General features: G+C 42.4%; 1 protein-coding gene across 10 annotated transcripts in view; it reads left to right on the forward strand.

Moving 5' to 3' along the window:
- Window positions 1-17,102, forward strand: part of SEC16B (SEC16 homolog B, endoplasmic reticulum export factor) — a 77,677-nt gene that overhangs the window by 116 nt on the left and 60,459 nt on the right. For 4 of the 10 annotated variants that reach the window (XR_015143212.1, XM_086343663.1, XM_086343666.1 and 1 more), the window contains exon 1: window positions 12,112-12,228. Coding sequence is in view for 1 of the 10 variants with exons in the window: in XM_086343667.1 (XP_086199793.1) it covers window positions 12,227-12,228 (2 nt within the window). In the remaining 9 variants the exon portion in view is untranslated. Of the gene's footprint in view, window positions 1-642; window positions 763-12,111; window positions 12,229-17,102 lie in introns of those variants that run through there. The other 6 variants (XM_086343668.1, XM_086343665.1, XM_086343670.1 and 3 more) reach the window with 6 other exon arrangements.

Genomic DNA, 17,102 nt, shown 5'->3' on the forward strand with positions numbered 1-17,102 from the left:
AATAGTTGTGGTGCGTGGGCTCAGTTGCTCTGCAGCATGTGGGATCTTAGTTCCTTGACCCGGGATCACACCTGCATCTCCTGCATTGCAAGGTGGATTCTTAGCCACTGGACCACTAGGGAGGTCCCTGGAAGTGGTTTATAGTTGATAAGAAGATGTTATCTATATGAACTTAAAAAGTTCTGCTTTTATGGTAGCATTTCTAGTTTTCTGTCCACTGGGTGGGTTGACCTTCATCTTGCCTTGCCTGATCTTGCTTGGCTTCCTTGGGGAGCAATATTTCCCAGTTCAGAGCAAAGGAAAGGACTGAGGGCTAGGAACAATCCCGCATCTTCTCGGGAGGTGGAGAGAATGCAGATATATCTTCTCTCATCCCCCTTTCCTCCCTGGGAAGATGAGGAAGTAAAAGCTAAGGAGAAATTTGCAAGCATCTCTTCTCCTTTATATGTTTTGAGTGATAAAATGTCACCTAAAAAGCCAGTCTCTGGATAGCTTTGAGGGTTCTTTTGAATCTTGGGAAAACTACAAAAGGCCAATATAGGGGGCAGATGAGAAAAACCACGGGGACTGGTTTCTCATGGTTTCCTGTAGGTTTAGGATTTAACGGATAGAGAAAAATTGGGACTCAAATTTCCTTTAAAGATGGTCATTGCAGTTCACTATGGCCGGAAAGCTGATGGACATCCGGAGGGAGAGAGCACGTCTTGTCTGGAAGGTCATCTGAATTTTGGATGTGTCCCTTGGGAATCTGACTTAGAGCAGGTAAGGCAACAGCAGGAAGATACACTGATAACAAATAACTTATCTCCTTCATAGCAAATATGGACTGCTTCACCAGGCTTCCAAGCATTCCACCATCCACCCTGCCCTGACCTCATTTCCCATGAGGTATAGTGGGAAGGGAATGGCCCATGAGTCAGGCAGCCCTAGATTTGAATTTTGGCTTCACCACGAATTATCTGAGTGTGCCTTAGTCTCCAGTTCACAAAACGGTGATAATAGAAACTCCACTTATCTCTGAGTTGCAGTGAGGAGCAAGTGAGATTATATTTGTGGAGCACTTAACATAGTGCCTGGCACATCATAGTCCCTAAATCAATGTCAGCTTTTGTCACTATCCAGTACCCTGGACTCTAAGGAAACCAATCACTGGAGACTGCAGCCGTGTGAAAGCAGGGGCCAGGATGCACTGTGCTCACTGTTGCATCTGTGGTGCACACACAGTGCCCAAAGAAACACATCTTTTCACTCCAAGAAACTGTCATTCCCTTCAGTGCAAGTTGTGCCCATTCTGAGCTCAGCTGAAGTCTTGTTTTCTCAGTGAAACCAGCTTATATTGACCTTGCCTCCTGGTACCTCCCAATGGCACACAATTCAGCTCTCAGGTAGCCAAGGATTTGCACAGTTGCCTTGTTGCCAGGTGGCTCAAGGGTAAAGAATCCACCTGCCAATGCCAGAGGCACCAGAGTTGTGGATTCAATCCCTACGTTGGGAAGATCCTCTAGAGGAGGGCATGGCAAGCCACTCTGGTATTCTTGCCTGGAAAATCCCATGGACAGAGAAGCCTGATGGGCTACAGTCCAAGGGATCGCAAAGAGTTGGACATGACTGAGCATGCATGCCCTTGTATTGTATGTGGTAGTGTTATCTTTCAGTGATATTCAACATTTAGGGGGTTAGAGACCCAGCCTGAGAGTAAATTTGTTAGACTCAGAACCTGCCTCTGATACTCTTTCCCCTGCATGGAACCCAGGGGTGGAAAGTGACCATCGTATCGCAGACCTGAGAGAAACTGTTCTTCGGTGCTCCTTTCGACACATGACACAGTGGGATGCTTTGCAGAAACCTCTCACTCTGAGGTCCTGGGAAACAGAGTCTGTGGCACTTAGAGCTTCCTCATTCCTGGTCTCTTTGAGTTGAAGGGACAGCTGTGCAAAGGATGTTATATTTTTGCTGATTTGTCTCAAAAAACACAAAGCAGCATTCAGAGTATCTTTCATAAGACCAACATTCACATATCAATTGGAGCCACTTTTGTAACATAAAGTGATAGCTTAAAACATTACCCTTCTTTTCCTTTTGTTCTGAAGCTGCAAAAGCCAGTGCTAGAAGCTGGGAACCAGGTCTGCTGAGTTTCTCTCTCCCTTTCTTCTTGGAATAAAGGATCAAGGGTAGTGTCTTTTTGAAGGGAGAACAGGCATGGGGAAGTGGCACCCACACCTGGATGTCTCCTGCTGTTAGTCTGCTCCAGTCTCAAGTCCACTTTCTGATGTAGATTCCAGGGCACCCTTCTCAGTTCTCATGGAGCCAGGGACCACTGTGACCCACCAGGGACCCCTCCCTGCAAGTCAGCATCAATAACCTATTGAATAACTATTCAATAACCTGTTGAATAGTTCCCTTTTGACTTGAGCTTGTAACATTTCTTTTTTTTTTTTTTTTTCATTTTTTTATCCTGTCCTTTTCTTTAAAGGTTATATTTTTAAGTTAAAAATAAGCACAAGGAGACCTTGTGATCCTCTTCTCACTGACCCAGATATTTTAAGTGCTGGAGGATTGACTGCAGCATCTCATCTGGGGATATGGGCTGGCTCTCAGGAGCCAATTAGCTAAAGGTAATAATAAAATATTAATCCTATTTCCGACACATACGACCCTCTCCTGTTTTCCCTGTACCTGCTGCTGCTAAGTCACTTCAGTCATGTGCGACTCTGTGCGACCCCATAGATGGCAGCCCACCAGGCTCCCCCTTCCCTGGGATTCTCCAGGCAAGAACACTGGAGTGGGTTGCCATTTCCTTCTCCAATGCATGAAAGTGAAAAGTGAAAGTGAAGTCACTCAGTCGTGTCCGACTCTTAGCGACCCCATGGACTGCAGCCTACTAGGCTCCTCCATCCATGGGATTTTCCAGGCAAGAGTATTGGAGTGGGGTGCCATTCCCTGAGCCTATCCAACCCTATTCATTCTTCAGTGTGTTGTAGAAAAAGCCATGGACTTGAGGATAAAAGATTTGGATCAACTCCTGACTTAAAGTTACAAACTGTCTGACCTTGGGCGAGTCATGACATTGTGTCTGGGAACCTTGGTTTTTTTGCCTGTGAAAGAGGAACATTGATCATCTCATGGAGTGAGAATCGGGGGCTTAGGGTCCGGCCTGGTGACTGGGGTACACAGAACAGCCTCCAAAGAAATACTTACCAAACTCCAGAAAGCCCCATTTGAGTAATCCTGGAATCATGAATCCCTCCTATTTTTGGGTTTCTGTGTTATTGAGTCTATCTGCACCATACAAGTTAACAGTTAACTAACATTGACTTTAAAACGTGGCTCTAGTTTCTTCACATTCCCAGTTGGTGGATGGATAGGTTCTTTGCAGAACTGCACTGTGCATTTTTTTCCCCCTTGTGTCGTTGTTACAATAATAGGCACTTGATCATTGACTGATGGAGTACATTACTTTTTCAACTAAATTTGGGTTCTTAGCACAATGCAGGTTATTTTCCTCATCTTTATCCCTCCTTCACTGCTTGCTGCTAATAGTGAGGTAGCAGGAAGTCTTTGAGGCTTTCATTATCTTGTCATTTTGTAGCTTCTCATCAAATATATGCTCTATGTATATTCAAAGATACTGCTGACCTGCCATGAACACAAAATTGAATTGTTTATCCACTAGGAGGATGGGTTTTCCCCAAATCAGCTTTGTTTTCACACTTAGGCAGGGTTAAGGAGGGTCCATCGAGCTGGATGTGTGCCTGGTGAGGCTGCCCATTCCCCTGTTCTGACCCTGAGGTTTATAAAGAAGAGCTGAAGATGACCCTCTTAGGCGATGATAGGCGAGCAGTGAATTTAATAGAAGCCCCAAGAGTCTGCCCTTTGGATAAGAACACTATTCCAGCTGTAACATCACCTCCATGGATTGCCTCTTATGGGTTGAACTGTGTCCTTCTCCTCCTCACAAAAGGCATGTTGAAACCCTAGACCTTAATTGGAAATAGAGTCTTCATCAGTTTAGTTCAGTCGCTCAGTTGTGCCTGACTCTTTGTGACCCCATGGACTGCAGCACGCCAGGCTTCCCTGTCCATCGCCAACTCCCAGAGCCTTCTCAAACTCATGTCCATTGAGTCAGTGATACCATCCAACCATCTCATCCTCTGTCTTCCCCTTCTCCTCCCACCTTCAATCTTTCCCAGCATCAGGGTCTTTTCCAATGAGTTAGTTTTTTTGCATAAGGTTGCCCAAGTATTGGAGCTTCAGCTTCAGCATCAATCCTTTCAATGAACATTCAGGACTGATTTCCTTTAGGATTGACTGGTTTGATCCTCTTTCAGGCCAAAGGATTCTCAAGAATCTTCTCTAGCACCACAGTTCAAAAGCATCAATTCTTTGGTGCTCAGCTTTCTTCATAGTCCAACTCTCACATCCATACATGACTACTGGAAAAACCATAGCTTTGACTAGATGGACCTTTGCTGGCAAAGTAATATTTCTGTTTTTTAATATGCTGTCTAGATTTGTCAAAGGTTTTCTTCCAAGGAGCAAGCATCTTTTTATTTCATGGCTGCAGTTACCATCTGCAGTGATTTGGAGCCCAAGAAAATAAAGTCTGTCATAGATATAATCTTCTAGATATAGATATAATCAAGATGAGATCATGCTGGATTAGTGCATGTGTGCTAAGTCGCTTCAGTCCTGTCTGACTCTTTGTGACTCCATGTACTGTAGCCCGCCAGGCTCCTATGTCCATGGGATTCTCCAGGCAAGAATATTGGAGTGGGTTGCTGTGCCCTCCTCCAGGGGATCTTCCTGACCCAGGGATCGAACCCTCATCTCTTATGTATCCTGCACTGGCAGGCGGGTTCTTTGCCACTAGCGCCACCTGGGAAGCCCGTACTGATTACAGTGGACTCTAATCCAGTGACTGGTATCTTTTTATTTATTTATTTAGAAATAATTTTCCTTTTTTTTTTTTGGCCCTGCTGTGTGGCTTGTTTTCTGACTGGGGATTGAACCCAGGCTCTTGGCAGTGAAAGCACCTAACCTAAGCACAGAACCACTGACAAATTCCCCAGTGACTGATGTCTTTATAAGTAGGAGGGACTTGGACACACACAGAGGGAAGACAGTCATGTAAAGATGGAGTCAAACATTGGGGTGATGAAAGGTTGTTGAATCACGCGAATACACCGGGATTCTTGGCCCCCGGAGGAGAAGAGTTCAATTTGGGGCCAGAGATGAGGCTTGATTGCTCAGAGCTTTTGTGTAATAAAGTTTTACTAAAGTATAAAGGAGATAGAGAAAGCTTCTGACATAGGCATCAGAAGGGGGCAGAAAGAGTACCCGCTTGCTAGTGTTAACAATGAGGTTATATAATCCAAAGAATGTCTGGAGGTTGTAAAGACCTCATCAGACCTACTCCCATAATTTACATTTTAAGATAACACTGTCCTCAGGCAAGATACATCCTTGTAAAGACCAGGTCTACTCCCATAATTTACATTTTAAGATAACAGAAGGTTGAATCCGAAGACTGTCCTTAGGCAGAATACATTATTGTTATATAATCCTAAGGAATGTGGAGAAAGAAAAAAGTTTGTCCTTTCTTCCTCCTTGATAATTCTAGACCCCTCTCTCCTTGGGGACCCCTAGACTCCCTATCAACCTGCCTAGGAACTGACTCTCTCAGTGATGCAGCCGTAAGCCAAGGGATGCCAAGGATTGCTTAGAGTCATCAGAAGCAAGGACAAGGCAGTAAGGATTTCCCCCGTGGGGCCTTCAGAGGGAGCATGGTTCTGCTGATTTTCGACTTCCAGCTCCCTATGAGAGAATAAGTTTCTGTTGTTTGTGGTAATTTGTTATGGCAGCCCTAGGAAATGAATCCACTGCCTGAGAGTCTAAAGAAAATGCAAAAGAGAGGTTCTAATTAGAATCGATTACCCATCTTCCCTGAAAGGCATTGGTACTAATCCATCATGCCTTCCCTTGTCATTACTTCTGTGCAAGACTCCCAGACCCCCTTCCTTACACATCTTTGTACATCTCCTTATTTGACTCCCATCCTCCTGACTCCAAAACCATCTCCTATGTCCTCAGCCTCTTCTCTGAATGTCCTATCACCTCTTTGCTTGGATACCTGACTCACTCTTGGGGATGAGGGGACACCCCTCAGGTGTCCCAGGGCCTGATTATGGGATTGGTGTCTGCTTTGCTCCTCATGGCCACTCCCAGACCTATTTGAAAGACAGGCCCTTGAATCTCTAGAAACCTCTGCACTGTAGTCCTCCACCAACCTGCCGTCACCCCCTGATCCAGGGATGCTTCAACCCCTGCCGGCTCACTTCCACCCTCATCTGTCCTCAGTCTTGGTGGATGGCCTGCTTAGATCAGTCAGCCCCAGTGCTGACTACACTCTAAAATTATTCAAGAAGCTTAAAAAAAAAAAGCACAGGCACCACTCCCCCTCTTCCCAGTCGATTGAACTGGAATCTTTGGGGGTTGGAGGTCTGTGTAGGTTTTAAGAGCTCCCAGTCATTCTAGTATGTGAAGGTTTGAGACCATCAGTAGAGGTGATCCAAGTATTATTCTGGCTTCTCGATCCTTAAACTTCCTTACTTTCAACAATCCTTTTCCCCTCTCAGACAGCCACTCAGTAATACCGGTGTTTGTCATTACTAGTACCTGTCCCCACTCAACAATGTTGGTTTCTGGCATTTCACTGTGACTGCCACTTCCTCACTTCCAGCTCACTCCCTTTAGAACCCCAGTGCCAACCATCCTTTGACCTCGCTGGGTCCAGCAGGCCATCATCTCTACCTCTTTCCACTTGTCTGTTATGCCCCCTGGCCTTGCCTTCCACCTCCCCAGTGTGAGTCCATGGCCCAGCTCAACTCCGCTGCCTCTCTACCCTTCTGCTGCCTGCACCTGGCAGACCCCAGGATCTGATAACCCTCTACTCACCCGTTCATGTCTGCATCCAAGCACCAGATCTCAGATAGTGACTGAGTGAAAACACACAGCCCCTGACTGGTCTTAATTTTATGAACACAGGACTCAAGTGGATTTGGCAGTGCTACCTCGTTTCCTTAGTTCATTCATTCCCCTTTCTTTGAGAAGCTCTTTCACACCTTCCCTCTCCAGACCAGCTCACGGCAGGAGCCTTTTCACACCTCCAACAGGTCAGTCTTGTTCGTGCTTCACAAAGTGTAATCACAGTGCACTCTGTTTCCATTCTTTCTCCAGATCTTGCCTGGAGCACCCCTCACTGAACTGTCTCTCCTCAGGGAAGTATTCTCGGACTCTTCTACCTAAAGGAGCCCATCTCAACCCTGACACTGTCTATTCTCCATCGCTTTCTTATTTTCTTCAGGGCACTGACTGCTGTCTCTTTTATTACATGATGGATTGATTTTTGTTTGCTTGTCTGCCTCCCTTATCAGCATGTAGGCTTCATGAAGACAGTTTGCTTCTGGTTTGCCTAGGTCATGGCTAGATCCCCAACACCGGGGACAGAGCCTGGCACACACTAAGCTCTCCAGTGACTGAAGACATGAATGAATGAACGAACAATAACAACAAAAGGATCTTTGTTGTCTGTTTTTTTGAAAAAATTTTATTGGAGTGTATTTGGTTTACAATGTTGTGTTAGTTGCAGGTGTACAGCAAAGCGGATCAGTTATACACATGCACATATCACTCTTTTTTTAGATTCTTTTCCCATATAGGTCATTACAGAATATTGAATAGAGTTCCCTGTGTTATACAATAGGTTCTTATTAGTTATCTATTTTACACATAGTAGTGTATGCATGTCAATCCCAATCTCCCAATTTACGACCCCCCCCCCCCCCGCCCCCCGCCCCCATCGCCTGGTAACCATGTTTGTTACCTTGTTGACTTAGGAGGCAGTATAAACAATGATGAAACGTTTGTAGGCCTGGATTCAAAGTCTGGGTTATCCTTGCTGGCTGTGGGACTTTTGAGCAAACTGCTCATTCTCTGTGAGTTTTAGCTTTCTTATTTGTAAAAAAAGAAAGCTTTTCTCATTTTGTGTCAGTGACACATGGAGACATGGGTATCTGGGGAGAGTGGCATGCCGGGAGAAGGCATGGGAACTCCCTGTGCCTTCCTACACACCTCGTTCTGTGCGTCTCTCCTATCTGGCTATTACCAAGTTCACCCCCTTCACCCAAAAAATCAAGGTGAATCATGGACCTAACTGTGAAAGCTGAAACTGTGAAGCTTCTAGAAGAAAACATTGGAGAATATATTCATAACTTTGGGGGCAGGCAAAGATTTCTTTCATGAGATCCCCAAAGCACTAATTTTAAAAGAAAGAAAAATGGATAAATTGGACTTCATCAAAATTAAAAGTTTCTGCTTATTAAAAGACAGTTAAGAGGGAGGAGGGATAAATTAGGAGCTTGGAATTATATATATTTGTATATATCTGAATCACTTAGCTGTACACCAGAAACTAACACAACAGAAGAAATCAACATAGTAAATCACAACATAATAAATACATAGTACATATACAACATAGTAAATCTCAACTATCACAACGTAGTAAGTCAACTATACTTCGATAAAAAAGACCTTAAAAAAAAGACAGTTAAATGAAAAGGCAAGCCATAGACTAGGAGAAAATATTCCTAATAAATATCTCTAACAAAGGACTCAGATCCAGAATTAGAACTCCTATGAATCAATAATAAAAAGAAAAAAAATAAAGCTTAAAATGGGCAAAAAAAAAAAAAAAAGAAAGAAGAGCAATAATAGGAACTACTCCTTAAGGCAGCTGCATGGATTTTGTAAAATTAATCTAAATGCTTTTAGCTGTAATAATTTAATATCTATTCACAACAACCCCTGAGGGAGTTACTATTAACCCCATTTTACAGATAAGAAAACTGAGGCCCAGAGCTATTCAATGACTTACCTGATATCAATGGGGCTAGAGAGTGGCAGAGCCAGGACCTCAGCCTGGTAGTAAGGCTTTAGAGCCCACACACATAACCCTTGTAATATACTGCCTCTCCTCAAAAACCCTTTGCTTAATCTCTCCTGGGAAGTTTAAGATGTTTTCCCTTCTCATAACTTAGCCTTGAACATGAGTTTGAGCAAACTCCAGGAGATAGTGAAGGACAGGGAAGCTTGGCGGTCTGTAGTTCATGGGGTTCCGAAGACTCAGACATGACTTAGCGACTGAACAACAGCAACTTAGCCTTATGGTGGGTAAATGCTGAGACTGGACTGTCATTAGAAGTAATTTAATTTAAGGGATGGAGCGTAAACTTCTTTCAAGAGGAAACATTTGTGCATATTGTGATCTGCTGTCTGTTGTGGTTCACCAACATCTGAGTTGATTCCTTGAATCTGCTAGTGAAACTGTGAAGTAGGTGCCTGTGAGAAACCATGTATTTGGGAACATAGCAGTCATTGCATTTTCTCCTTTTTATTCAGTTGTTTGGTTACATATACACACATCTATACCTTTTCAATTTACTGGAGATGTCTGAGCCAAGGAAAATGCTAGTTTGTGAAAATATGGGTATACTTTTTGCATATTTTCCTAATGTGTCTCTTTTTAAGTGAGGGAAGTGTGTGGAAAATGAGATTGCTAGATGGTCTTTGGATCAGGGTCACAAGTCCCATGTAAACTAAGGCCCAGGATCGTCCATAATAGCCTGAGCAGTAGATGTGTTCTCAAACAAGAAACCTCATATTTTGAATATTCTTTCCTATCTCTTTTTGCATTGATTCCTTTTCTTCTCATCCTTGAAATTACCTTAGGTTTATTTTCCTCTCTTCATCTCTTGTAGCTGACATCACACATATGGCATTTATTTACATCTGCTTTTTACAGATTTCTGTTTGTATCCTTCATTTGTCTAAGTCAGTGATTATTAACAAGATAACAGAGCCTAAACTAATCATAAGACAAGATGGCAAATGCAGGTCATATTTAAGTATTCTTTGCATAAATCTAAGGAGGTGTTCTTTGCATTTAAGCAAGAGTATGGTAATTATGGGTGTCTTCACTAGTTATGACAAATCAGGTTATGTATGATCTATTCTTAATATTTGCAGCACAGTGTTGTGAGATGATCTCTGAGAGCCAGAGCCCTAAGTTCTACTGTGTGACCTTGGGCAAGTTATTTAACCTCTCTCATCTCTAATTATTTCTATCTAAAATGATGAGGTGAATCCAAGATCATTTTAGGTTAAAGTTTTTTGGCCTCTATTTTGTAATTGAAACTAAGGAACAACATTTATTTTTAAAACATTATTTTCAAAATATTTCTATAATTAAACTATTTTATCTACATCAGGTCTTTTTCTCATTTAAGTTTAAAATTGGGAGCTTCACCCATTCCAGAGCAATGAATATATATACACAATATATGCTTTCTGATTCATACACACATCTACTTAATACATAGTCTTTAAGGTGATGGGACATCTTGAATTTTCTATGATTGTACCAATTTAAAAAAAACAACTCTGTGGTGTTTCCATATAAGTAATTTTACATCCAAGTACATCCATATACCTCATTTCATTCTAATTCAGGAACTGTGGCCAGTGGATACAGAATGACCTTGCCTGTAGTTTAATTATGTAAAATATGTTGGCTGTTTGGTCACTGGTCAATAAGAGCTTATTTCTCAATTTCTGGCTTTGTTGCTGAAAGCAGGGATTGACTGGTCAATTCCAACTCCCTTTTCCTCAGGCGGCATTTTCCCAAATGATTCCTGAGTCACCCCGAGAGGCACAATCTGAGGCAGTATGGGTTACAGCTCTGTCACAGGGCTGTGTGCACATGCCATAGAGCCCCCTCACTGCACTGCACATCACAGGAAGGTGTGAAGGTGTGGCCCCCCTCTGCCATCCGTCTCAAAGGAGAGGAGGGCCATGTGAGGTCTGGGCTACAATAGTGTTTTACATTTCTCTTTGGCATGGCTTGTCTGCTCCAGATAAGCGCAAGAACATCTTCAGAATTCTTGAGTGTATTTGGAACATGAAGGAAAAAACCCAAATCTATTTAAAATTCAGCAGAGGGCCTCAGAAACAGAAGTGCTCAGGCAAGTTACCACTTGTCAATAATTTTTACATAACAGAAGCAGTTTTATTGCTTGTTCTGATTATATAAAGAAATTTTTTCTTTGAGAAAGATTGAAATACATGTAAAATTATAGAGAATAAAATAAAAATCATCTGGAAGCCCACCATCCTAAGATATCTAATTAACACTTTTGTTAACTTCCACACACTTCTCAAGTATACATGCCATTCACATACAGATACTTTTATATACATGGGATGTAATAAATGCTGTTTATTGTGAAGCCTTTAAAAAAATCACATCCATCCCTGGTTGTTGTCCTTGTATCGCCTCCCCCTCAAACAAAGCAAGTATTATTAACTGCTGGGGATATACCTTTTGTATACTTTTATCTATATAGATACATAGTTATATATAACCACATATTATAATATATATGCATATATAATAGCATATGGGATAATATTATACTTTTCACTCAATTATATGTCATAGAAACCCCAAACAGAATAACATTATACCTTTTTTATTTTGGCTCATTAATGTTTCATAGAAACCCCTTCAAATCAACCCCTTCAAATCCCGTCAAATTATATCTCTAATTCATTATTTGTCATTAGATACCTGAATATTCTACAACTTAAATGTCTCATAATCCATTAAAAAATCTCTCTATTTATGAGCATTTACTTTTTCAGTTTTCTGCCATTCCAAGCTCATGATTTTTTTCAGCTCAGGCTCATAATTTTTTTAACTTTCTAAAATCTATGATGCTGTCTACAAGTCTAAATTTTACTTTTTTCACTTGAATTTTTTGGTCAGTTATTAACTTGCTGTCATGATGTTTAGAAAGTCATCATGATGTTTAGAAAGTCATCATAATATTTAGGTTTCTTTTGGAATTCTCATTTAGATACATGAAAGGGTCTGCGATTTCTTTCTGTAATTACCCAGACCTTCTCAATATGGTGGTTAGAGCATGTTTCCAGCCTCAGGATCTACATACAAATAATTCCGTCTGGAAACTGTTGCTGAAGCAGAAAGGTTCTGGGCAGCTGACGTGGCAACACAGCTTACAGTGTCTGCCAGTTGTGAGGAACAGCAGGCTGTCATGTTGGGATATAGCAGAAGCAGCAGCAGCAACTCCTGATTTAGGGGCAAAAGATGTAAGTACTTACTTTGACCATTAACCAATTAACACAAAGCAAACTCAAACTGAAGAAGGCTAAGAGGGAATACAGTTCCCACTAGAGACCCCTTTAGAAGATTCATTTGAGAAACATTTGGTCTTAACCAGAGTAGAAAGTTTTCAAGCTGGCACATGGTTTTCAGCAGAAGGGGAACTCACAGGGTCTTGTTTGAAAAAAACAAGCTTTAACTGTGGCTAACGCCCCTTTCAAGTCTTAACTCCTCCAAGGACCTGCATACTCTGGCAGGGGCTGTTCCCTGTGGGATAGAGTGCATTGCTAATGTGCAAAAAGGACATGTGATTTCAGCAAAGATAAAAATTTTAGGCAGGTTTGGTTATGGGAAGATCAAAGGAGGCTAGCACTTACAGTGTTTGAGGGAGGGAGAGAGCCTGTTAAATATTTAAGGTGGATTCAAATTGGTGAAAGCTAACTTAGAGGCAGTGGTGGAAACTTCTATTCTCAAGCTATATAGATGACCAGGGGCGTGGGGCCTGCCAACCCAATGACAAATGAAACCCTGGCATGGATCCTTACCTTGAGCTGCTGTTCCTGAGACTGCCACCCTGGAAATCATGTCTGGAGTTCCTGGTATTTTCAGAGTTTCTAAACCATATGTTTATGTGTTGGTGATTTTTTTTTTTTTTTTCCTGTTGAGATCTTTTACTTTGATGTTCAGCTCTTTATAAAACCTCACAAAGGATCAGCAGTGGCCCACCCTAAGTGTGGTTAACTTACTAACAGGTATTTCTGATGGTTACCTCTATGCTGGGGGCACCTAAGTGAACAAGATGAAAGATGTCTCTGGTCCAATAATGTTTGCTGCCCAGCAGAAAAAGCAGATGTTATGAGAAGAGGGATGAACAGTGGGTGGGGAGTCAGGAGACCTGAATTCTGGGCAAACCATATGGCACTCTGGGCTGCAGTTTCTGTGCTATAAAATGAATGGGTGGGAGGGATAACTCTGTCAGTAAATGATTCCTTATCTACTGTGAGTTTTCCCCTTGCTGAACAGCTTTTTACCCAGCATTGAATTTGCTCCATGTCTCATTTGGGAATGAGTACTTTATTTATGAAATAGATTTCACATGTCATCATCTAGGCTTTATCAAATTGTGATTTTATTTTTTAAAATAATTTTTTATTAATTTATTTATTGGCTGTACTGGGTCTTCTTTGCTGAGTGGGCTTTCTCTAGCTGCAGCAAGGGGGCTACTCTCTAGCTGTGATGTATCGGCTTCTCACGGTGGTGGCTTCTCTTGCCGAGCAGGAGCTCTAGGGTGTGCCGGCTCAGTAGGTGTGGCTCCTGGGCTCTAGAGCAGAGACTCAACAGCTGGGGCACACAGGCTTAGTTGTTCTGCGGCATGTGACGTCTTCCTGGATCAGGGATCAAACCCGTGTTTCCTGCATTGGCAGGCGAATTCTTTACCACTGAGCCACTAGGGAAGCCCAAATTGTGATTTTCTGTGACCTAAACCTGAAGGATCCTTTTTGGATGGGTGCACATATAGTATGATATTGGTAAGAGGATAGATTGTTTCTGAAAAAGATGTCTTAAAGGTAGTGATTCCACACAGACTCATCTTAAATATCTATTTCCAAGTGGTTATCGATTGGAACTTTTCTAACTGCTGCTGATTTTTGAGGAGCAAAGACGCAAGAGCCTGGCACTAAGGAAAATGAAATTTCTTAAAATAGGTGTGACCCACAGGCTACAGCTTGACAGAAATTAAATTGAATCAAGAATAAGTCAGGCTGTGCTTCCAATAGAATAGGGAAAAAAAAAAACCTACAAGTGACTGTGTGTTGCGTCCTCAGCTTCCCGAAACCCAGCACCATCAGCTCAGTCATTTTTAGCTTTGGAAATTGTGGGCGTCTCATTAACATGTTTTAATAGAATCTGAAGGATAAGATCAATTTATTTAACATAATTAGTATGCATATTTAGCCTTGCCTAGCACCCACCCGGGCATTTATATGTCCCTTGCTGCCTCCAGCCCTTCTAAATGGCAGAAGTGTACTTCCTGACCCAAGTAATCTTCTCCTGGGCTATGAGCTCCATCCCTCTATGGCCTCCTAAGGAACCACATCCATCACTCATTTCCCTTGTTCCCCCATCTCTTTAGCTTCTCTTTTACACTGGCTTTCCACTCCACCATAGGGAAAAGCATGTTCAAGTGTCTCCCATTTTATACCAACCAAGCAGCCAGCCAATAAACAATCCTCTTTAATGTTCTACCCCTTTTCTCACCATTCCACGAACCCTATGGAATCCCGTGGGTACTTTCAAGTTCCTATGTAACTTGATCTCTTACTGTTTTTATTCTCTTTACCTCTTCCTATGTCTTATGCCCTGGTTTCCTTGATGCTGTTCCAACTCCTCCTTCTTAGTCTTCATGAACTTCTCTTTCTTTGCCTTTTACCTTTAATTCTTCATCTCATTTTTTATTTTAAAGTCTGTGCTGTTCCTTGACAATGTCATTCATGTCCATGGTTTTCATTATGACTTGTGTGCTGATAACACATAAATCAAAACATACACACATCTTCAGGAAAGAAGCAACATATAAACAAATAAATACCACCCACCACACATTTGAATCCCTGCAGACTTTTCTCAGGAGCTTGTGACTCATATTCACTGTCCAAAACAAGTATGTTGGTATATACACTCCCCTGAAAGGGCATTATCTTCCTGTCTAATTGAATATGGTGAGAGCCATATTCACCAGAGCCTGTCCAGCTGGGCCTCCCCTCTATGCCTTTGCACTTACTGATTCCTCTTCTGGAACCACCCCCATGCCTCAATTCACCTGATTAAGTCCTAATTATCCAATAAGGTTTAATGAGTTTTTTCCTTCCTCCTAGTAAGATTTGGTTGAGTTGGTTGCCCTTCTGTGATCATATAAGAAGCTATGTAACATTTATCACTTTTATCTAAGGTGATTATTTTGTTTGCCTTTCCAGTCGATCGTGAAAACCTAAAAAGCAGAATTATATCCTTATTCCTGTGTCCCTAACGTCTACAACAGCATGAGGCACATACTAGTTATCCAAGAAACTATTGCAGATTGAATGAATGGTGGGCCAATGGCTGCCCATGGCTCCAGGTTGCTATTTTATCATCTTAGTCAATCCAGTGAGAAGACTTATTTCCCAGCAGTTCAAGCATAAGCTCTGGGAGCATGCTTTGTGGACTTGTCCCTGGACATGTGCTAACTGCCAAATGAATCACTTCAGGCAGGGAGCTGCAGGACTCTGTCATGTATGAATTTTGTGTCCATTTTAGAACGGGGATGGGATCAGTCCTACCCATGCTACATAAACTGAGAGGGGGCAGGGAAGCTCATCATAGAAAAACTAATGCTTTATTACCAGAAGCTGGAGGAAAGGAGGCAGGCAGGCAGTAGTAGCACATGTCCTCCACACTGTGTGCAATCTGGATGCTAGGGACAGCTGGGGCTGCCCTCTGCTCCGCATGCTGGCGGAGGCAGCTAGGACAGTCTCCAGTCTCAGCCCTCATCACTGCTGTCTTTATCCACTCAAGCTGCTGTGATGTGGTACCATAGACTGGCTAGCTTATAAACTACAGCAATTTATTTCTCATGGTTTTGGAGACTGTCAAGCTGAAGGCCAAGGTGCTGGCAGGTTCAGTGTATGGGGAGGGCCTGCTTCCTGGTTCATAGATAGCCATCTTCTCACTTCTCACATCTTCTCACCTGTGTCTTCACAAGGGGCATGGGATCTCTCTGGGGTCTTTTTGAATAAGGACACTAATTCCATTTATGAGGACTCTGCTCTCCTGACCTAATCACCCCTCCTCCACAGTCTCCACAAATACATCAGTCTGGGGACTAGGTTTCAACATACGAATTTCGGAGGGATACAAAAATTCAGTCTTAGCAACTCTAGTTTTGCATTCTAGGCTCCAACCACACTGAACGTAAAGCCTACTGATGATGTGCTATATGCGCAGGTCCTCCTTCACCTCTGAGCCCTTATCATATCCATCCTCTTGCTGGGAACACCTGCTCTCTTGCTCTCCCTGCCCTGCTTCCAGGCTAACAGACTCACATCCTTCTTTCCTGGATGTGAGTCTTCCTTCACGTGGCCTTCACTGAGACATCTTTCTTTGCTGGGAAGACTTCTCTGACCAGGTTTGGCGCCTCTGGTGTGTGCTTCATCTGTTTCTTACTGCCATCCTCTCCTAGCACTGACTGCTGGCATTATTACTACTTGTCTGTTATAAACTCCAAGAGGATAAGGAACAAACTCACCGCGGTCACTTCCTGTGGCCTGCACTTAACACCTAAGACAGTGCGTGGCACATAGTAGGCACTCAGTAAATACATGATTAATGAAGTACTCAGCTCCTCACCCATTTCTTGGTTGTTAAATAGGAATTGGGATTTTTTTGGGTTTCTTCTACATAGTCCTGGGCTTAGCAGCTTTATTAGAGAAACTGTGGAGAGCCAGCTCGTACAGGAGAAAATATTCTTATTACAGTGAATAATGAATCATATGTGTCTAAAATATTATTTACTGAATGAAGGAAATAATTTTTAAAAATGCTCCCAGGGTGAGGCTATATACCCCAGTCAGGTTCATTCAGTGACATCATCCCTCTAATCAATGTCATTTGGACCAGCGCTAGGACATGGTGTCACAGTGTCACAATGTCATGGATCATAGAGAGTATTCATCCTTAGTGAAAAAGGAAGTATTCTTAGGAGGTTTGTACAGAAGCTATGTTGCAGAAGCAATGTGGAGCAAGGCAGTAAGTATTTTCTCAGCATGCAGAGAATCTATAACGTCCATATATGGACAGCTCCCAGAAAATAATGAACTTTGGC

This window comes from Bos grunniens, chromosome 16 (assembly GCF_055505025.1).
Source record: "Bos grunniens cultivar Pamir isolate PY7600 chromosome 16, Bosgru_T2T1.0, whole genome shotgun sequence".
Lineage (NCBI taxonomy): Eukaryota > Metazoa > Chordata > Mammalia > Artiodactyla > Bovidae > Bos > Bos grunniens.